At 41.2% G+C, this 23984-nt stretch overlaps 1 protein-coding gene across 1 annotated transcript in view; it reads left to right on the top strand.

The window, feature by feature from the left end:
- LOC135707430 (calaxin) overlaps nucleotides 1-20217 on the top strand; it is a 30183-nt gene extending 9966 nt beyond the window's left edge. Inside the window, exons 2-4 of the mRNA XM_065229256.1 lie at nucleotides 9703-10183; nucleotides 10247-10362; nucleotides 20166-20217. Coding sequence (XP_065085328.1) covers nucleotides 9703-10183; nucleotides 10247-10362; nucleotides 20166-20184 — 616 coding nt within the window. The 3' untranslated portion in view covers nucleotides 20185-20217. The remainder of the gene's footprint in view (nucleotides 1-9702; nucleotides 10184-10246; nucleotides 10363-20165) is intronic.
- The last annotated feature ends 3767 nt before the right edge of the window (nucleotides 20218-23984 follow it).

Here is a 23984-nt window from a genome sequence, read left to right as displayed (position 1 = left end):
TGATTCTTTGGAAAGCACTATCTTCTTGTGTTCATATCTCCGGAACAAATAAAGCTACAAATTGCATTAGGTATTGTTTTAATTAGGAAATTAGACAAGAAATCTAAATCTGTAACTTTTGTTTCTGTACAGTGTTGCCAAATATTTTTTATTTTTGTTTGAAAACTTTAAATGCAGTTTTCTCATAATACGTGTCGTTTAATTTTCATTTTAAGGACACCATCGTGTTCTTCATCCTTTTTTACATAAGAAAAACTTAACGACAAAAAGTTATTTGCGTAGTTCCTGAGATATTGCATTTTAAATGAATGAAAGTCATAAATTATGAGGGTAAATTTTTTTTTATTTTTTTTCCATTTCCTCTTAATAAGTGGATTTATTCTCATGACTTATTGTGTGAAATAATATTTAAAGAAAAAAAAAACGATTACAGTACCAAGAGCAGTGTTGCCAAATTTAAATATTATTTAGCGACTAAAAACTTAAAACGTGATTTTTTTTAAGTTGATGCATCTAAATATTTGGATTGATTGCACCATCGTGTCCCACAGCATATTTACATAAGATATACTATCTAAAACAAAGTTCAACGCAATGTAACATTTTCGGAAAACAGATTAAAGAAAAGTGTTTTTTTTTTTTCTGATGCATTTTCTAAAGCAATGGAATTAATATCCAAAGCTATTATTTTAAAAGTTTTCAGAAGGTAAATGCACAATGGACCCAAATCTATATTTTTTGGTACAAGAACGCCAAAATAACTATTTATTAATATATTAAATTTTTAAAATTTTTTTTTATATATTAGGCGTCTATGTTTTAAGCATCTCTGGCGCATCTGTCTAGTTCATTAGAAGTTTGCAGATACCGAGTGGAAAATGGTGTGTTCTATTCAGGGGGTAAGCCACTTTGCCACCTTGTGTTAAACAAATCAAAAACACTCTTCGACACTCTTCGACACACTCAAACATCCTTCAACCACCATGAGAACCAATTTTTCAATCTTTTCTGGCAGCACTGCCATTCATTAGATGCCCTTTTTTGTTTTAGTTGATTTTTTTTTCCACGAAAAAAAACTGATCGGGACACCGAAGTAGCCCTCATCCCCGCAATTAGGAAAGAAGACTCAACATCAAGCTCAACATTGAAAAACAGACAATTTCAACCTCTAATAAGCTAGAATATCTGTAATTGTATATGAATGAAGCGAATAATAATTATCACATCAATTATTGATCGATATCAGATATTTCTTTCTAATGTGGTTGATGCCCTTTCGTCGTGGATTTCATATACGACGCATTTCGCGCCAAATCGTATTCGGAGCTGGCAGCACCCTCTCAGATTTCAATGAAACATTCTGGATGTGTGGACCTTGACTAAATATGCCACTTTGCATACTTAGTTTTAAAAAAAAATTATCTAGACTAACATTTGAGAAGGGCCAAACTTTTTCTGACGATTTTTTTCAAAAAAATATTATGGAAAGATTACAACTCCTACAAAAATGTATTGTACGGATGACTTTTAGGAAATTGTTCAAGTTTATCGAAAAAAAATACTGGAAAAAATTTCAATTGAGACCTACACTGAAAAAAATCGATTTTAAAAATTTAAAGTCGATTTAAAAAAAATGGCCATGTTTGATTTGGATGAAACTTTGCCTCAAGATAGGTAATTATGTTTACAACCAACCGTCCATACATTGCGAGATGGGCACTTTTAAGGAAAAAAAAGTTTTTCTTACAAAAACTTTTTCATGTCTGAACTGAACTGATTTTTTGATTTGCCATTTTCACACAAAACTAAACCAGTGAAGCTCAAAATCATCTCAGAATCCAATGAAGCTCAATTTGCGATTCAATTTTGTCTAATCAGCACTTAAGTTCACTTTGATTAATCGAGAATTTCATATGAAAAGGGCTCATGATGCATTTCTCGCCAAATCGTATTTGGAATTGGCAGTACCCTCTCGGAGTTCAATAAAACTATTTGGACATGAAGACCTTGTCAAAAAAAATATCATTCCCTTATTCTGTTGTCTACTACTGATGCAAAATTTGATAATATGTGAGAGAAAAAAGACTTTTATATATCATTTATTTATATATTTTCAATGTTTTAAACCTATTTTCATACATGCTATTTTTCCCTTTTTCCAATCAAGTTAAATGTTTTTGGTTCATCTTCTGAATTAGAATACCTTTTTGACGCTTAATTGATCATTTTTGATAATTGATAATGATCAGTTTAAGAATTATGTCACAAGATGCAATAATAGAAAAAATGCTTTGTAATATTTCTACTAGAACAACTGATTGCTTTTTCCGTGCTTGCAAAAAGTGTGCTTCCAATGAACATATTGAAGAGGAACTTACATTGCTATTAGAAAGTGCTTATTTAGTCAAGGTCTACACATCCAGAAAATTTTATTGAAATCTGAGAGGGTGCTGCCAGCTTCGATTCGATTTGGCGCGAAATGCGTCTATGGTTTTGTAAGTACTTAGTCGTTTTTTCGAAAAAATATTGTGGTGTGTGTGTGTGGTTTACATCTTACTGCAGTCTGAAAAATTATCGAGAAAATCTACCCAAGAAAAAATCGACTTAGTCCACGTAAACAGTTCCACCATAGAAGTAACTCTAAGACCCGAAGGTCCCGAAGAAACGTTTTCAACTATTTGGTTTGGCTTCCATACTCTTTTCGGTCCCAAGCTAATCGATTCACCCCTAAAAAAATGGGAAAATCCACGAACCCCTCATTCTATCTGTCCAACTATCATAGCGAATCAAAACAAACATGGTGTAACAAACATAGAACAGACTGATACACTTGTATTACAGATTGATTAGGTTGAAGGAAAACTTCTATATTGAAGGTTTAGAAGGTGTAGCAGTTAAACTGCTGAAAACCAACTTCTCGTTTTTGTCTGATGATCCAGAAGTTGTGAAGAACGCGCAAGAGAGAATGAGGAAGGATTTACTCAAAATACAGAAGATTCGGATTGGCAGGAGGGTTCTCAGAGTGAAAAATCTCTATCGGAGCCTAAAACAAGTAAGGTAAAGAGGAAGAAAACAGTCAATAAGAAGACAAGTAGTAATCCAAGTAAGAAGAAAAGGAAACCCAGCAAAAAGGAGAAATATTCAGAGGAAATCTTTAAAAAATTGATCTAGAGCTCCTTTGCCACGACAATCCCCCCTGGGTCATTGCACTCCAGGAAACTAACAAAGCGACAACAGACCAAATGAACCGCTCTCTAGGCGGTAAGTATACGTGGACAGCTAAACAGGGAAACAACTTCCGGCACTCCGTGGCCATCGGGGTTTTGAAGACTATACCTTTCCAGGTTGTCGATATGGACTCCGAGCTTCCCATACTTGGTATGTCCTGCATACCTGCCATGCGGACGGCTGCCAAACCTGCACGATCAACTCAGCGAAGCCATAGCTAAACTACCGGAACCGCGCATCCTGGTTGGGAATCTGAACGGGCACCACCCAAGCTGGGGCTGCCCCCGCTCCGACCCTCGAGGTGTTACCCTGGTCGATATTTTCGAGAAGGAAGACATGGTGATTCTGAATGACGGTGTGCCCACGTAGTTTAACGGGCGGCATACTTCTGCCATCGACGTCTCTGCTGTCAGCCGCTGCTTTGCCGGAAAAACTCAGTGGAGCGCGAACACTGATCTCTATGGTAGTGACCACTACCCCATCAAAGTTCAAATTTCGATCGCCATCTTCCCGATGACAACACGAAGGCCCCGATGGCGCTATGAACAAGCGGACTGGGATAGCTATGGTGAAGCCTTTCAGTCCTTGTTACTACAGCGTAATCCGAACAGCATTGAAGACTTTCAGAAGTGGTATACGAAGCAGCAACAGCAACCATCCCAAAGACCAGCAGCGTTCCGGGGCGAAAAGCGATACGCTGGTGGAATGAAGATACGAGGAAAGCCGTTAAAGCCCGGCGTAAAGCACTTCGCCGTGTAAAGCGCCTTCCTATCGGACATCCCGATCGCGAGGACGCTCTCCGTCACTACCATGAGTCGCACAATCAATGCCGGCAAGAAATCCGTGTCGCCAAACGAACCAGCTGGATGGACTTTCTGGAAGGAATGAATTCGTCACAGTCTTCGGCCGACTAATGGAGGCAATTCAACGCCCTCAGTGGGAGACGGTGCATGACACCGCTCCACGTACAGATTAACGGTGAAGCTGTTTCTGACCCTGCAATTGTAGCGGACGAACTCGGCTCGTACTTTGCCGATCTCGCAGCCATCGAGAAGTACGAAGATGGATTCAAGCGGAAAGCTAAGCCTTCGACGTCATCCATTGCAAGTTTTTCTGTTTCTACTGACGCTGGAAACTCGGACATCAACCAGGCATTCTCCTGGCAGGAATTGCAGCATGCCCTCCGCTGCAGCAACGGAAAGTCGGCGGGTCCCGACGAAATCGGGTATTCTCTACTCAAGAGGTTACCAACGCCAGGCCAGCTACGGATGCTGGAGCTTTTCAACAAGCTCTGGCTCACCAACTCGTATCCAGCGTCGTGGAAAGAGAGCTTAGTCATCCCCATCCCAAAAGCCAATGAAACAACCCGTGAAGCTAGCAAGTTCCGGCCAATAGCCTTGACATGCTGTATGGCCAAGGTCCTGGAGCGAATGGTCAACAGGAGGCTAAAGCATTTCCTTGAAGCCGAAAAACCTTCTAGACCATCGACAGCACGCCTTCCGTCAAGGGTACGGAACGTCAACTTATTTTGCAACATTAGGGGAGGTCCTCAAGAGTGCCAACGATAGCGGTCTCCACACCGAGATCGTCTCGCTGGATATATCGAAGGCCTTCAACAGGACGGGGACGCCCCTCGTCTTAGAGCAGCTTGTCAACTGGGGGCTGTGTGGACCCACGGTCCACTTCATCAAAAATTTCCTGACCGATCGCTCTTTCAGAGTTGCAGTGGGCAACACGAGGTCCCAGCTTTTCCGAGAAGAGAAGGGCGTCCCTCAAGGTTCAGTTATCGCCGTTACCCTCTTCCTTGTGGCCATGAACGGAATTTTCGGAGGACTGCCGAAAAATGTTTACATTTTCGTGTATGCAGACGATGTACTTATCGTAACTACCGGCCCAACAGCAGCACGCAACAGGATCAAGGCCCAGGCAGCAGTCTCCGCTGTAGCCAGGTGGGCCAGCGCGGTAGGTTTCCAGCTTTCGGCCACGAAAAGTGTCAGGTGCCACGTGTGTCCATCCCAGCACCGTGTCAGCGGGCCACCTATTAAAGTTCAAAGCCAGCCAATACCACCGAAGAAGACGGTCCGTATTCTGGGGGTACTTGTTGACCGGTCCCTCAACTTCGAGCAGCACTTTAAGGCGATCAAGAACAACTGCCGCAGTAGGATCAACTTGATCCGCACTATCTCTCGCCCCCACCGGTCTAACAATCGTGATACTCGTTTCCGGGTTGCAAGAGCCGTCATCGATAGTTGCCTACTGTACGGTCTTGAGATGACGTGCATCGCCACCGAAAAGCTCGTGCAGATACTAGCACCAACTTTTAACACCTACGTTCGGATTGTCTCCGGTCTTCTTCCGTCAACGCCCGCCGATGCCGCATGCATCGAAGCGGGTATTCTGCCCTTCCGCCATCGTATAACCGCAGCAATTTCAACGAAAGCCGCTGCCTTTACCGCAATGACCTCCGGAAATGACAGGATCTTTCTCCTCGATGAGGGGAACAGACTTCTCCGCATGACTGCCAATTCGGAGCTCCCCCCAGTAGCCAAGGTACACTGGTACGGAGACAAAAGTTGGCGCATACCTCCACCAAAAATCGATAGTCGGATAAAAAGCAGGTTCAAGGCTGGAGATAACTCTGCAGCGCTGAAGAGAAAATAGCCGAACTGCTAGGCTCGGACTATCCAACCCATGCCCACATATACACAGACGGATCGCTTTCACGAGCCGGGGTCGGAATTGGAGTAGCCGGAATTTCAGCACCGATGAGTAGTAGTCTACCACCACAATGCTCGGTTTTCTCCGCTGAAGCTGCGGCCATCTTTGTTGCCGTTACAACACCCTCGGACCGGCCCATACTGGTGCTATCCGATTCGTACAGCGTGATACAAGCCCTTACATCGGAGACCATGACTCACCCCTGGATACAGGGTATTGTGGAGGCCACACCTCCCAACACGGTGTTTTCCTGGATCTCTGGGCACTGCGGTATCCCAGGCAACAGCGAAGCCGACAACCTGGCAGGGTCTGGACCAGCTGGCCCCCGTTACACCGACGAAGTGCCACTACAGGACATAAAGCGATGGATAGTCAGCAAAATGTGGGAAGCCTGGGAAGCAGAGTGGTGCCAATCCCAATCCCTCTTCATCCGAAGAATCAAAGGAACGACAAGCAAGTGGACGGATATGTCGAAACTACGGGACCATAAGGTGGTTTCTCGTCTTAGGACAGGCCATACAAGGATCTCACATAGTTTTGGTGGGACGCAGTTCCACAGAATGTGCTACGTTTGCGGAACCACTGCATCGGTGGAACACATCCTATGCCTGTGTCCGCAATACCAACAACTAAGGGAGCAGTACGCACTTCCCAACAGCATTAGGGACATACTGGGCGACGAACCTTCCACTTTAGCGACAGTTATTTATTTCCTCAAGGACGCTGGGTTATACAACAACATTTAGGTCCTTTTAACTTTGTTTTGGCTGACGGTACATCTCTACCGGACGGGGGATTACCCCTCCTACGGTGGAGCTCCGATCTCTTTCAAAACCCTACCTAACTTTGATGTACCAGATTGTTTTTTTTCTCGTCGCCTGTATTGTTAGTCTTTTTACTGGAATCTGTTTTAATTGCTTCTGTTTGAGTACATGTGAATTGTAAGCCAACTTCGTAACAAAATTTGCTGGCAGAACCCCCCTCTGGGGCCTCCCATTTTATAGAGATGAACTAGCCAACGGCTAAAAATCTCTCTAATAAAGTTAAAAAAAAAAAAAAACTTTAAAAAATTGATTGACCATGTGGATAAGTACATTGTGGAAAAGTTGAATCTCATGGAAAATGAAAAAGAAAGGAAATCTTCATCTGAAGGTGGGAGAAGAGAAGACGAGTACAAAGGAAAGAGCAGAGAAGAAATTAGGAAAACAGGAGTCGGGGAACAAAACGAGAAAGTGGTAGGTCAAGCAAACAGGAGAAGAAAAGCACACAAGTAGCAACCGAGATAGCTCCCGAGTTTTCAGAAGAAGGCCTCGGTCGGTAGCTGAATGGAGGATGCGATATGACGGAAGCTCAAGCTCAATAAGTTCATCGACGAAGTGGAATTCATGGCCGAAGCAGAGGGGTTGAGTAGACGAATGCTGTTTGGCGAAGCCATCCACCTTTTTGCGGGAGACGCCAGAACGTGGTACATGGAAGGCAAGAGAAATGGAGATTTCCGAAACTTGGGCGAACTAGTTGCTGAGTTGAAGTTGGAGTTTCAACCTCCAGACATGGACTTCCATTATGAGCAACAAGCAGCCCAGCGGAGACAGAAACGTTCGGAGAAGTTTCAGGACTTTTACAACGCTGTTTCGGAGATCTTTCGCTTCATTCGAAGAAAGAAAGTTTGAAATTATCCTTCGGAATCATCGGTCGGACTACAAAAATGTTTTGGTCGTGAAAGGCGTCAGGTCGTTGAAGGCGTTGAAGCAGTGAGCTAGAAAGTTGGACTCGGCAAACATGTGGATGTATAGGAGCAGAGATCAGGACTCAACGTCAAAACCTGCACTGGTGCATGAGGTGCGTGCCAAACCTTTTAAAAGAGCAAACCAGTCAGGAGGTAGAAATTGGAATTCTGCAACACCGACAAACCGACCCAACTGGAAACCACAGCAGGACCAGCCTAGGACATTTGTATCGAGTAATCCTAGTGCAGCCCAGGAGGAAGTTTCAGCAGGACCAAGAAAAGGATCCCTGGAGAAGCAGATTGCGAGTTACAAGGTTCCAGAGAAGATGGCGTGCTTCAACTGTAGAGGAAAATACCACCATCAGAGAAAGCGGTATTTTGTACAGTATGTGGATTCCACGGTTACACGAAGGAAAACTGCCCATACTGCGCAAAAAACGGGCGAGGTTCGACGTAGGAGGTCGTCAAAATCCGTCAAGAAAGCCTCCGACAGTATTCGTATTCACGTGTTCGGATGTCAGCGAGTTGAACGTAAAATTGGAAGGAGATAATCGGCCTTTTGCAGAAGAAGAGGTGTTGGGAGTCAGGTTGGTAGGCCTGTTGGATAGTAGAGCTCAAGTCTCCATTCTGGGGGCAGGGAGCGAAAACTTAATCAGTAAGTTAAAACTGAAGCTGTTCAACACCAAAACGAAGCTCTCAACGGTCGGAGGAAGCAGTTTAGAAGTCAAGGGTTACGTGAATCTTCCGGTAACCTTTGATGGAGAAACCAGGATTCTTACAACCCTAGTAGCCCCTTCCATGAAAAGGAGACTGATACTGGGAATGAACTTCTGGAGGTTATTCAGGATTGAACCCACGATCCAGACGACTCTAGATGAAGCAGAAGTAGCGGAGGCCGAACAGACTGAGATCTCAGAAAGTGAAATGCTGACATCGGAACAAGTGGAGCGCCTGGAAGATGTAAAAATGCAGTTCAAAGTATTTGTAAATGATGAGCAACTGGAAACTACTCCGTTGATTACTCACAAAATGGAGAGTTTTAAGAATGCGGATCCAGTGAGGCTGAATCCATACCCATGGTCACCGGAAGTGCAAAGGAATGTCAACGAGAAGTTGGATAAGTGGATAGCTTCTGATCGTACCTGTCATGAAGAGAAGTGAAGGCGAGGATGGTCAGCAAAAGCTCAAAGAGTTGCCCTACCTTGGGTTTATCTCGTCTGAACAAGGAGTGAGACCCAACCCGGACAAAGTTGAGGCCATTGCCAACTTTGAGAGACCAGCATCAGTTCGATCCTTCAGGCGATTTTTAGGGATGGTCAACTACTACCGTAGATTTATTGATTGCTTTAGTAAGGTAACCGCCCTACTGACGGATTTGTTGAAAAGTAAACCGAAAGTTGTGGCCTGGAACATAGAAGCAGAAAATGCATTCAATATTTTGTAGGGTTATTACTAATGCCTTGAGATCTGGTGTGCCTAAAGACATCCATTTCGATATAAATGTAGATGCATATATACGGAAATTTCGAATCCTAACTTCAAACAAGTTTATTATTCGAATACATTTGGCATGATTTATGGAATTAAATTAACTTCGAAGCGGTTGAAAATTCCATTCACATTCCTACGACGATGATGGTATGACTGCCTAGTGGAAAGTTTCGTTTCCCGCCAACGAAGTTTGTCATAAATTGCCGTCCCGTTTACATCGCCACTAATCGACCCAACTTAATTACCCGACTGCATGCCACCGCTCTGTTGCTGCGGCAAAGAGCAGAATCGCACTATCGCATGTCAAGACCCCCCACCGTACAAAATTAAGAGCAAGGTGAAGAATAACTTTTGCTTTTCATTAACCACCGACGTCCATTTCCACTAACTAACAGGTTGCAACTTTTCCTCAAAAAAAAGACCACAACCGCCCAAATGAACGAGCACAGGAAGGCGGTGCGTGTTCCGTGTCAATTTGTCTCCACCAGTGGAACCGTAACTCTGTTACAAATATTTGTTTTCGGTTTTCCCTTTTGCAGGATCGAGGTGGAAGCCCTGTGCAAGATCTTCCGCAAGCTGGTTACGAATGCCACGCTCAATTCCAAAGCTCTGGCGGCAAACAATGCCGGAGTGATTGCCAAGGCCGGTTCTTCAACCGACGGGATAGATCGGTCGGTGTTCCGCGAGTTGCTGCACAGTACGTTCGACATCGTCACGGAGGAGACGCTGATGGAGCGAATTTTCTGCGCCTGGGAGAAAGGGTACGAAGGATTGCCGATCCGGTTGGAAGGGTGGATTCTGGGGTTGTCGACCTTTTTGAAAGGAACGCAGGCGGAGAAGACGGCTTTCTGCTTTCGAGTTTACGATCTCAACAGCGACGGGTACATAACGAAGGACGAGATGTTTGCCCTGTTGAGAAATTGTCTGATCAAGCAGCCGCAGGATGAGGATCCGGACGAGGGGGTGAAAGATCTGGTGGAGATCGCCCTGAGGAAGCTGGATATGGATAAGGATGGGAAGGTGGGGGATTTTCTATGATTTTGAGGTGATTGAATGAAGTCTTGATTTTCGTTTTAATTGCAGGTCTCCTTCCAAGACTACCAGGAAGCGATCGCCGAGGAACCGCTGCTGTTGGAAGCCTTTGGTCAGTGCCTACCATCGGATCGTGCTACCGTATCGTTCCTGTCGACGTTGCAAGCGTAATATCCTATTTGGTCCCTTAATACTATTTACCATTCTTTTTCCACAACAAAAAGCCATCCCCAAATTCGATGTTCCCTCATGTAAAGCCATCAAATCTAATTTCGCAAACACAATCAATAAGCGCCAGGAGGAATCGATTACGTTCCCCTACTGCGTGCTAGAATCATTCTTCCCTACAGGACAGCGCGCCGCGAACCCGCGAGAAGGTAAATGATTTCAGTGCTTGGAACCTTGGAAGAGAACCGCGCTGTCACCTTCTTCTTCTTCTTCTTTGCAAGCAACAGCAGCGAAGCTTTGCATGTTTTGTCCCAAATATGTGTCACGCTTCCTTGTGCTGTCTTGTCGTTTAAGCCGTTACTACATGAATATGATACACAAAAGCTATAAATATATATATGATTTATGTGTGACTGTTGTACGTGTGTCCTGATAGTGCTTTTGTCTCTTGTCCCGCTGAATGTTTCACGTAATGGCAACCAACACGCCTTTCGCGCATGTTATTCAAATTATTCAATCATCTGCATGCGGTGGCAACATAACAACGATTTTACGGGGGTTGACAGCTAGGACAAGCGGAAAATTGGATCAACAGTTTCGGTTACGTTGGTAGAACTCAGGTGCTGATTTGGGATATTGATTCCACTTGGAATGTATTCATCAATCTGCCGTCTCACCTAAAAGACTTTGCGAGTTGTGACAGTATTTTTCGGATGTTTAAAATATCGATATTCAAAATGGTTTCAAGAGTTCAACGCCTTTAAACGAAAATGGCAGTACAACCTACAACATTCACACTTAGAAATAACTAATTTTACAAGTGACGTAATCCATCTGTGACAAAAAGAATCAGACATAAACCAATATTTCATGTAAAATTAAGTGCTCCGAGACTGAAAAGTTCGTTACTCGGTGAAAAGTACGTTTGATTGAGTTGAATTTCGCGTCTATTATGACTCTATTTTATGTCAAAATTGATGCTCGTATGTCAGTCTCAGAGCACCTAAATTTACATGATTTTTTCTAAGCGTGTTGTATAAAATTTCCTACATACTAAAAAAATAAATGCGGCGTAATCTGTTACAAACGATAAAAATCCGGCATGTAATTTTACAGGTACAGGAATTTAACTGTTTAAAAAATGCAAATTTACATGCTTGTCATGTAAGTATACATGTAAGACATGTAAACTTATATGGTGATCATGTGCATAGGGTAATCGTCTATGTTAAATTATGTAGAATTACACATTATCCCCTGTTAATTTGCATCAGTTTACTTAGGCAAAACGTTTGCATGAAAATGATGGAATTTAACAACACTTTTTTTTCACAGTATTTATAATTATATCATAATTTAAAATCCCGTTGAAAGACCATAAACATACAATTAGAAATAACTAATTTTACATGTGACGGAATCCATCTTTGAACTAAAAGATGAGACGTAAACAAACATGTCATATAATATTAAGTGCTCCAAGACTGAAAAGTTCGTTGCTCTACGAAAAGTACGTTTGATTTAGCTATTTTTCACGTATGTTTTGACTCAAATTTATGTCAAAATTGACGCTCGTATGTGTCACTATCAGAGCAACTAAATTTACATGAATTTTTCTTAGTGCGCAGTTATTAAAAAAAACCGGAATGGCTTGACTACACACTTAGAAAAATTTATGTAAATTTAGGCATCTAATTGAGTCATAATTGACGCGAAATTTTGCTCAATCAAACGTACTTTCGAAATGTTTGTTTTCATCTCATCCTTTATGTCAAAGATGGACTAGGGTGGACTACACTGAACCAAAACATCCGCAATACTTCGAATGATTATTGCATTGCTCGAGCCCTTTAATAATATGCATTCGAATTTCGGATGATTTTCTTATGGTTGAATTCGTCGTCAGATGATGAACATCCATATGACTGTCATCCAAATACAGGATGATTTTCGTTTGAAAATTAGCTATAACACATACGGCACTCAGAGGACAAACATTTAAGAATGGTGTGACATGCAAGTGCTTTTAATTAGATTTATAATTTATTTGATTATCTACAATTCCATACTGAATAGCCATAATAAGCCATTCCATTATGGATACAAAAAATTTTCGTGGTGAAGAAAACCTCCTCCACCACGAATTAGCCAAACATTGGTTTTCATCCTTTACCTTTGTTCGTAACAGCTCTGATACCAATGCATGTGCTTCCACCTTGTTTGTCAGCTCAGATCAGCAAATGACGTTCGATAGAATTATTTACACCATCGTTTTGAATGATTTGCGTTATGGGGCGGAACCAATACCATATGCATTTCCATTTAGCATGACAGTCATTCTGCAGAGAGCATTACGCATTTCAACTGAAGGCCCTATCCCTTCTCTTAACAAGTTTCATCCTGAATTCGAGAGGAAAATCATCTGATTTCAAAACAACCGTCATCCGGTTGCAGCTATCATTCGAAAAAGCGATTTCGGTGTATTGTTTTGAATGGTCTGAGGTTTCATTCGATCAGAGGATGATGTTTGTGTACAGTGTAGGGATGGATTAGGGTGACCAGTCACATAGGAATACTGAGCGAAAACTCAAAACTTGATAACTTCAAAACAATATAACTCAAAATCAAAAAAAAAAACACAATGCTGATTTATTGGTATGTTGTGTAAGAGCCTAAATTTTCAAGGAATAGAATATAAACATGTTGCGCCCTCTGCCTACAAATCATGAAAATCATAAACAAAAAACAAACAAATACAATCAGTATTTTCTATGCGAAATCAAAAGTCATTTTTGAAAAACATAGATTTTTTGGACCACCCGAACATGGAAATGGTCATCCTAATGACAAAATAAGAAAATATGGGTCTAATATTTTGCACTAATAACTTTTTCGAAATTCTTAGAACCTAAATGCCCCTAATTTGGGCCCATACATAAATGCAGCAATCGACTAAATTTTAAATAGCGGCCAAAAATATCCACTAGTACCGTCCCAATGACGTTTTCATCTAGATAAAATTGATTCATAGTAGATTTTTAGCGATGAGCCCAATATTACATCTACAGGCCAACATTAGAGCCATTTCCCCTATGTCGTTTTACTATGGCTGATATAGAAAGCTTAACAACGCCAACATAACCCTAAAAACAAAAAATGAACTACATAAAAAACAAAATGTCTTCTAAATTTTAGATTATTCTGTGACTATACGATAGTCCTGAATGTATAAATGGCTTTATTAACTATTATAGCTTTAGTGTGATAGTTTATCAGCTAGAGAATGGTCTGAAGAGGGTAGGAAAATAGTTCCGCTAGAGTACGGCAGTATGGAAAATTAATAGAAGTTGAAAATGAGCGAAGGGCCATTAATGCGACAGTACTAAATAGTCAAACGCACACTTCTTTACCTAACCCATACAATGCCTAGTGCAGCTCCACTAAAACCCATTCCTTACTCTCTCATCTACACTGTGAAGCGACTACTTCGGGGGGTGGCTGTGCTCATGCACTTGTCATACTCTCAGCGCTAGCTGGTGTTGCTAGATCGCTGCTCTTCTCTCCATTTACACTGCAGCTCCGACATGATCTGCGTGACTGCCCTGCTAACGGCATTCCAAGTGCCCTCCTCTCGACACATTTCAACAACGACATTATACTGTGATGCCTCGAACCTTGGACAAAAGAAGACCACATGCTCCGGCGTTTCATCGACGTTGCCACACTCCGGACAGAGGGGTGACGCTGCGTGTCCGAACCGATGCAGGTATTTCCTGAAGCAGCCGTGGGCAGACAGGAACTGCGTTAGGTGGAAGTTGACTTCTCCGTGTTTTCTGTTCACCCACAAACTTAGATTTTTTTCCCGAGATGAGCACCACCGAGCAGCTTGGCATTTTATTTTGCTGGATCTCAGTGAAAAACTTGCCGAGATTCAGCTAATAAACGGGAATTTTGCCGTGATCTCAGCAAACAAACATAAATTTTGCTGAAACTCGGCAAGTTTTTAAATGAGATCCAGCAAAATAAAATGCCGAACTGCTCGGTGGTGCCCATCTCGGCAAAAAGATCTAAGTGTGCAGGTCGAAAGAATCGGTATTAGTCTATCACCTCTATTTCCGTTTTCGTACGAATCGTTCGTTCGTACGAACGACTCGATTCGAACGAGTTCGAAAACGGCATTCTGGTTTTCGTACGAACCCGTTCGAACGCAAGCTTTTTCGAAAATAAACAGTGTTAGTGGTACCAGATGCACTTTGACATTTCTTAACAATTCGAAGCATAGACCGCGCACGAAATTGACATTATTCGGTCAAGTGGACTGTCAAACGATGTCAACAAAACAATAACATTGTTGAAATTTTTTGGTTGAAAATTTGAAAATCTCACTGATTTGAAAAGATAACTTCCTGATGTCTTCTGAGAAGTTGTTAAGCAGAAAGTTGGCCACCTTTTGGGATGATTCAGTTTCCGGTAGGATACAAGTCTGATCCTGTGGATGATCCGGAATATCCGTAAAAGTGGTCAATTCATGAAACTGATCCTAGAACTCAGCGTTTTTTAGAAACCACTCATAAACGTCTTGTCAGAATGAATTCGGAGTTGTGACCGGAATATGGAAACTGGGGACTACAGGATGGTGCACTAAAAGAACCGGAACATTCGTAAAAGTGGTCAATTCATGAAACTGATCCTAGAACTCCACGTTTTTTAGAAACCACTCATAAACGTCTTATCAGAATGAATTCGGAGTTGTGACTGGAATATGGACCCTGCGGACCACGAGATGGTTCACCGGAAGATCCGGAACATCAGAAAAGTGGTCAATTCATGAAACTGATCCTAGAGCTCCGTGGATTTTTCAAACCACTTATAGACGTCTTATCAGAATGTATTCGGAGTTGTGACCTTAATTTGGACTCTGGGGACTACATGATGGTCCACCGGAAGATCCGGAACATCCGCAAAAGTGGTCAATTCATTAAACTGATCCTAGAGCTGTACGGATTTTTCGGAACCACTCATAAACGTCTTGTCGGAATGTATTCTGAGTTGGTTTTCAGAAATAAGAATATGGAGACTACAGAATGGTCCACCGGAAGATCCGGAACATCCCTAAAAGTGCTCAATTCATGAAATTGATCCTTGAGGTCCACGATTTTTTAGGAAGCACTCATAGACATCTTATCACAATAAAATCGGAGTTTTGACCAGACAGTTTATACTGGGGACCACGGGATGGTCCATTAAAAGATCCGGAAGATCATTGGAAGTGTTTAATTAATGAAACTGATCCTAGAGTTCCACGGTTGTTTTTTTTTTTCAAAACCACTCATAAATTAATATTAATAATAACTCAAGAAGACGATGTTTTCAAATGGCTTATTGATTAAATTTTGATGTGATGAATTAAAAATATCAACATTGAAGCTAGTCCCTCGTTAACTTGTAACTCCAATGAAACATCTCCAAGAAGTCAAAGGAAATAAGTCCATGAAATCCAAGGAATAATATTCAAAAATTCCGTTAAAAGTGTCTAGAAGTTATTAATTACTTAAATACCACTTAGAAATCATCCATGATAATAAATAAAAAAAAAATGTGTCTATGAGCAGTTCTAAAAAACCATAGAGTGCTTAGATCAGTTTTCTTGACCTATCTACTTTAATGGATGTTCCGGATATTCCAAAGGACCATCCAATGGACCCTGGGGTCCATTTTCCAGTCACAACTCCGAGTTCATTCTGATGAGTTGTCTATTATTTTCCAGAGGAGCGTTCATGGTCTCCAGGGTATGTTTTCCGATCATAACTCCGAATTCATAATTATAAGACGTCTATGAGAGTTTACGAAAAAAAAAACGGAGTTCTTGGATCAGTTCCATGGATTGAGCCTTTTTACGGATGTTTTGGATCTTTCGGAGGACCATCCACTGCACAATGCAAAGCCGTATTAAGGAAGACAAAAATGTTTGCGCCCAAACCGTCAGTTTTAGGTATATAGTGTCTTCGGGAAAGTTTCTTCATATTGTTTGGCCGATCTTTTTATGTTGGTGAAATTAGGGTGGTCCACAAAATTGGAGATTTGAAAATACAAACTTTTTTTTTTATTACCAATGCAATGTTTTAAAAGTTGTAGAACAATCAATTCGAAGCAATTTTGCTCAAGACACCAAATTTCTATCTCTTATGGTCCATGAGTTATGATTTTTTAAGCAAGCAGGTTAGGATGGCCTCTAAAAAACAGATTTCTTCGAATATCTTTTCATAAGTTCATTTCTCGTAAAAACCTTGTTTTGATTACATTTAGAACTTATGATGACGCATATTTTTGCTGAAGCAACCAGGCTGCTATCTTTTTTTTTATATATAGAAAATTAATGGAGATTTTCTTCGAAAAAATGGTTCTATTATAATGACAATGTCTCTAAATGGAGCAAACCGATTTTCAAACTTTTAATTTCATTTAAAATGTCGTGTTTTTTCATTATTGGTGGAAAAAAAACGGTGAGAGCGTTTTTTGTTTAAAATATTTAATTTAATTTTTAAAAATCTTTTTTTTTATCAAAAACTAGCCATAACTAAAGGAGATATCAAATTAGTGACTAAAAATATGCGTCATAAAAAAATCTAAAAGTATTTAGAACAATGTTTTTACGAGAGGTTAGGGTGGCCCCTCGAAAATCGGCCTTCTTTAAATATTGTTTATACGTTGATCACCAATAAAAATATTTAAAGAAAGATTTTCTAGGGGCCACTCTAACCTACTCGTTTAAAATAACCATAAGTCATGAACCATAAGAGATAAAAATTTGATGCCGTGAGCAAAGTTGGTTCAAATTGATTGTTCTACAACTTTTTTAAACACTGCATTAGAATATCTCAAATAATAAAAAAATGTTGAATTTTCAATTCACCAATTTTAAGGACTTAATTTCAAATCGGCTAAAAAATACGAAGAAACTTTCCCCAAGACAACATGTACCTAAAAGTGATGGTTTTGGTGCTTATATTATTGTCTTCATAAATACAGCTCTGCGACCATTGAGCATTGGTCCCAGGGTCAATTTTCTGGTCATAACTCCAAATTAATTCTGATAAGACGCCAATGAGTGCTTTCGAAAAAAGCGGACCTCAAAGCTCAGTTTCAAGAACTGAATTTTTTTTTATGGATGTTCAGGATCTTCCTGGTGAACCATTTCGTGTTCCCAATGGTCCATTTTCCGTCTAAGCGTTCATATTTCAGTCACAACTCCAAATTCATTTTGATAAGACGTTTATGAGTGGTTTCAAAAAATCTGCAGAGCTACAGGATCAGCTTTATGAATTGACCACTTTTACGGATGTTCCGGATCTTCTGGTGAACCATCCCGTGGTCCTCAGGGCCCATATTCCAGTCACAACTCCAAATTCATTCAGATAACACGTCTATGAGTGGTTTCAAAAAAACAACGGAGCTCTAGGATCAGTTTCATGAATTCACTACTTTTACGGATGTTCCGGATCTTACGATGAACCATCCCGTGGTCGTCAGGGCCCATATTCCAGTCACAACTCCGAATTCATTCTGATAAGACGTTTATGAGTGGTTTCAAAAAAACCGCGGAGCTCTAGAATCAGTTTCATGACTTGACCACTTTTACGGATGTTCCGGATCTTCTGGTGAACCATCCCGTGGTCCCCAGAGTCCATTTTCCAGTCACAACTCCTTTTTTTTTTCCTTTTGTTTGTTTTTTTTCCGTCGATCTTGTTTTCCGTGCTGAGCACCAATGCTACCGACGTGCCAGACAGGCAGCTCCCACACCTGGACCCTACCTATCGACCCATCAACTCATGAACCGGGGACCAACGGCTTTACTTCCTATCCGAAGGAAGGCGTGATCAGAGATGTTATGCCTCAGAACATCCCGGCGGCGCCGACTGGGATTGAACCCAGGCCTGCTGGGGTGAGAGGTAATCACGCTTATCACTACACCACCGGCGCCGTAGTCACAACTCCGAATTTATTTATTTATTCATTTATTTCGTCAACCAACGTAGACTAGTACATATTAGAATACAGTTTTGTTTTCTTAAATTTATTTATTTATTTCGTCAACTTTAGACAAAAGGTTAAGTATATTTTTTTCTTTAATAAAAATTAAGCAGTGTCAGCTTTCCTATTTTTTATGAGTTATAATGCCTTATGGAGTCAAAATATTGTTTTAGTTTATGCCGAGACATTGTAAAGTCAATGGTGTCGCAGTATTGATTGTAAGAGGCCATCATGCGGTTTAATGGCCCATATTTTGCATAATTTGTGCGATGATGTTTTATGGCAAATAAATTTCGATTTCGGAGTTGCCGAGTAGGTGCATGGAAATTTAATTTTGATAAAAGTTCTGTGGAGTCAATGCGCTGCGAAACGATATCGTTTACAAATGAAACCATTGCATATTCACGACGCTATTTTAATGTTTGTATGTTTATAAGCATGCAGCGTGCTTCATATGATGGAAGAGGAAATGATGTCCAACCTAATTTACGAAGAGCGTATAATAGAAATTGTTTTTGTACGGATTCTAATCTTTCTTCGTGCGTGATTGAAAAAGGAGACCATACAATGCTGCAATATTCCAGTATTAACCTCACATAGGCGATATATAGTGTTTTAGTTGTGTATGGGTCCTGAAAGTTATAGCAAAAGCGCTAAATCCCTAACTCTTTCACATTTTTCTACATTTTGATTCATTCTGATAAGACGTCTATGAGTGGTTTAAAAAAAACCGCGGAGCTCTAGGATCAGTTTCATGAATTGACCACTTTTACGGATGTTCCGGATCTTCCAGTGAACCATCCCGTAATCCCCAGGGCCCATATTCCGGTCACAATTCCGAATTCTCTCTGATAAGACATTTATGAGTGGTTTCGAAAAATCCGTGGAGCTCTAGGATCAGTTTCATGAATTGGCCACTTTTACGGATATTCCGGATCTTCCACAGGATCAGACTTGTGTCCTACCGGAAACTGAATCGTCCCAAAAGGTGGCCAATTTTCTGCTTAACAACTTGTCAAAAGGCATCAGGAAGTTATATATTCAAATTGCCGTACAATCAGTGTTTGGTCCCAATTAGCTCTAATCCCATATGCTACGTGTATTCGTTGATGCCGGATCGACCGTACTATAGGAATCCAGTGGCATCAGTACTATAGGAATCCGGCAAGAACGAATCCGCACTATAGGAATCTTGACTGTACATCACATGGACAATGCATTCTCTAAAAACTACCCCATTTCAATTCAACTTTAAAGCTCATCAAAACATGAGGATTTTTTTTTTTAAATTTGGATAGATAAAAGATCAGTTCAGAAATGACGGAATTCTGAAACTTTTAGCATTTACAGTATCAGACGTTGGGGGGTTTGATAGTTAATCACCTAATCGAAACGGAAACGTCTCCCCGCTCTTCTAAAGCACACACACTTTTTTTCACCTTCATGCTCCACTTCACCCGAAATCACAGCCAGTTGCATTTGATCTTGAGTGCAAAAAAAAAACTTTCCCATTGACCGAAAACTCATTCCACATGTTGCGTGCTGTAAATACACCAACCTCCTCCGCTTTGTCTCTCGTTCCACGTTGCTATTTTCTAGAAATCTACCAAATATCCGGAAGTGACTTCCGATCCACTTACCAGATCGATAACCGACAAATTGACAATAAAAAAACATAAAAACAAATCAAACTTTTTATCGCTCCAACAATACAATAAAAAAAAACTCTAATCGACTTCTTTTGCTGTCCGTTCTCGGTTCTTCTCCGCAGTCAAGAGGAATCAACATAAGGCGCTGCACTTCCTGCTCTCTGCGGTCTGGGGTGCGACTTGAAGCAAATTACCTACTACTACTCCTCCTCCAAGGACAGCTCGATTCGATGACCTGTGTTTACAACAAGAGTGAGTGCGACTATGCCATTGCTGGTGCTTCGAAGGAGGCTCACATGAGATCGATGGCGACCACGATGGACAAGTACGCGTTAGTGTTTGATGAATGAATAAGTAATGAATGGGAAGGGTATGGCGTAAGAAATACGAGGGGAATAAAAACACCTGTGTCTTTGTTCTTAATTCTCGTAATTATAGTTCATTATAATTGTTACTCTTTCAGCTTGAAACTAGTTTTCGTTAGGGAAAAATTGCGTAGGAGAATTAACCCATATTGATGTGTTGTAATATATTTGCAATGAATTTTAAGAGGATTAATGGTAAAAGCGTTTAGCAAAAATAAAGGTAAGCAACAGTTGAAATAAATATTCAATAATGAACACCGAACTTTGTTATAAAATAATAAGGGAACAATTTTCCTAATTATCGTTTTAAATTTTGAGTTTATTCCATTATCTCCTTAAGACATGATGACATGATTCCTTATGTAACATTTAGTGTTCCTGATTTTATTGAATTAAGTACACTTTAATAGCTTAATGCCAGTTTCCTCTCCTGGGCTCCCTTTTATCACTCTCTGTTTCAATTTGCTGTTTGCTGTCAATGCCCAATTTCTTGCTGTGTTTACTTTAGAGCATTTCCACCTCATAACACTTAAAAAATGTCGGTTTTGTCTAGACACCTTCCGATTTGAATGAAACATTACTCACATGTTCACTGCTAGCGACGCCGGCGGTGTAGTGGTTAGCGTGATTACCTCTCACCCCAGCAGGCCTGGGTTCAATCCCAGTCGGCGCGCCGCCGGGATGTTCTGAGGCATAACATTATTATTACGAAGACGGATAGAATTAAAACGCACCTATTACTTCGCCGTCCTGCCGTGGCATACAAGGTACTGTTTTATTGTACACTGAAGTCATTTTTTCACGGTTTTTTTTTTTTTTAAACGGTTAGTGCCGCTGAGTTGCAATTTACACGGTACGTTTTTAACGGTTTCTTGACAACGATACAACATATCGATTGGATTCTAATCACATTATCCGTTTCAAGCTAAAGGTATGGCGTAAAAAAATCATGATTTTTGGTGTAAATACAGAAATTTTTAAAATATGTTTATATTGTCCATAGCACGAGGGGGGCGACATATCTAAATCTCAAATTTAGATGCTCAATAAATCTCACACTAGCGAATAAATCTTCAAAAAATCTTCTTTCATTTCTCGCATCTACTTGCATCGCGCATCATCTTTTTGCAGGAAATCTTTAAAATCGTGATAAATCTTTTTTCTATCTACTCAGCGTACGCGCAGCTAGCCACAGAAAAACACAATATTTCCTGCATCGTAGATAGAGTCGTCCCCTCGATGTGTACTGCCAAATGGTAAACTTCAAACGTTGAATTTTGAATGTTAAATGTTGAATGTAAAATAAATGTTAAATATGAAACATGAAATGTTGAATGTTAACAATTATATGTTAACTGTGAAATTTTACTATAGCATTATTAAATAATAACGGGGAATTTTAGGTATCTTTCAAAATCTATTCTCCTAATATAATATTAACTATTAAATGTTAACTATTAAATGTTAACAACTAAATGTTAACTTTAAACTTAAACAACTGAATGATTACTTTTAATCGTTAACTACACAGAAAAACATTCTGAATTTTAACTATCGCGTAAAATCTCCCTTCGTTTAATTTTGAGCTTTACTTGGCATAAACAGTGGAATCGTTTACAAGCTTGCATACAATATTCCAAATTTATGCGATATTGCGCTTAAATTTACACGAAATATCGCATAAAGTTATGCCAAATCTAGCGTTAATTTTATGTGCACTATATCTCGCAGAAATTTACATGAATTTTTCGAACGGTGTACTTGTTACGTTTAGTTAAGTTAACGTTAGTTAACAATATAGTTAATAAAACATAAAGCAAAAGTAGAAGGAAAAAGCTTTCAGTTTAGTCTGAACAGCGTAAACAGATGCTGCAGGGGTGCACCGATTGAAAGCGGACTCAATGCTATGGATTATCTTGCACCCGTGAGAGTGCTGAGTGCAGCCATTCAGCTCAGTTTCCGCTGAATCTCTAAGAGAAGAGGTGACAATACGGGGGCGAAAATGAACCACTTTTCTGTCAAACGTGAACCAGCTCCTGATTTGCCGATTTCATGTACGTAAGATAGAGATAGAGATAGATAAAGATAGAGATAGAGATAGAAATAAAAGAGTAAGAAGCCAATTGTCACCTCTTCCTCTAAGCTGAATCTAAAAGAGGAACGAAGCAGACAAAAGGAAAAGTACACAGAGAGGCAAAATCGTTTTGGTTCTCCCGCTGATTAGTCGCGTTTTCGCTGGTTGTCCGTGGAAAAAAATTCGCTTCTGGTGTCCGGAAAACAGTTCCCGGTGCTGAGAAAAAGGAGTGAAAAAAGCAACTCGCGGGTAGTCGCTGGTAGCAACGATAGAAATTTCGGTGGCGAACAACTAGTGCTGCAAGACAACACCCGTTCCGATCGAACTCTGCGTGGCGTTGGAGATACGAATCAGGTAATGGCAGATGATTTTCTGCATGTGCGTCATGATAACCCCATTTGCATTTTGCATGCAGATCGAGGTGCTGCACTCGCACGGAGCAACGGAAGAAAAACTCCCACAACCGGCTGGATTTGACCCCTTCCCAGACGCACACGGGGAAAAAGTGCACGGTGAGTGTAAAATGTACCTTACTCTGGATAGCCCGACTAATACAGCATTTGTTACTGTCTTCCGATAGATCGGTGGAAGATAATTTGCACCGCATCCACCTTCACGCCGTCTGAGGATACAAAACGAACCAGAGAGGGGCACACAAGGCAAATCGTTCTAGCTCCGAACAGATTTGGCACCAAGAAAGGCCTTCGAAAGAGGTAGGCCGTTAAATTTCGTGTGAGATGAGCCTTAACCTAACCCTAGTTTGCCACAGGCCCTTTCTTCTTGATTTTCATCTTTCCGTTTAGTGCGGCAGTGTCCAGTGTGCGACGCGAGGGACGAAAAGCAGAGCGAGACCGTCTGCGGGCACGGTCAACATCCGGGCAGTTGCTAGCCGACCGGGAGAGGATCGGGGAAATCTTCAGACCGATACGACCACCCACTAAACAAGCTGGCACACCAGTGACGGAAGGAGGAGCTGAAACGATTGTGCATACGAGCAAGGACAGGAGTCGAGGGTCAACCTTTCGACCAGTCGGGATCGATACGAGTGTCCTGGTTGACGATCGAAGAGAGACGCCATACGTTCGACATCCAAGTCAGGCGGTGACGGTCCGGTCGACAGAGTAGCTCAAGGAGCGGTCAGCGACGGCCGAAGCAGGCAGCGGTGTATAGGCGTAGGCAATCCGGCTATGCTATGTGAGTGAGGATCAGACGTCGAAACGGCGACCAACGACAGCAGAAGCAGTAGGCGGAAAACTCGAGCGCATACGCCCGGGTTGTTGAAGATCACCGGACGGGCGCTCCGCTCGGTCGGGCTGTTGCGTGTTCGCATGAAGGGACAAGTACGCGATGCGCCCCCACGTCCGACGACAGAATGCATGTCTCCGAACGACATCGATAGCACCGGTGCACCCATAAGCAGCAGCAGCCGAACAACAATGATGGGCCCATCAGTGAGTAGTGAAACCTTTATGTAAATCATCAGCAGTAGAGTAGAAAAGAAA

This window comes from Ochlerotatus camptorhynchus, unplaced genomic scaffold (genome assembly GCF_037179485.1).
Source record: "Ochlerotatus camptorhynchus isolate MF236.1 unplaced genomic scaffold, CSIRO-AGI_Acam_v1.1 ptg000312l, whole genome shotgun sequence".
NCBI classification, from domain to species: Eukaryota; Metazoa; Arthropoda; class Insecta; order Diptera; family Culicidae; genus Ochlerotatus; species Ochlerotatus camptorhynchus.
This window is presented reverse-complemented; position numbering and strand designations above follow the sequence as displayed.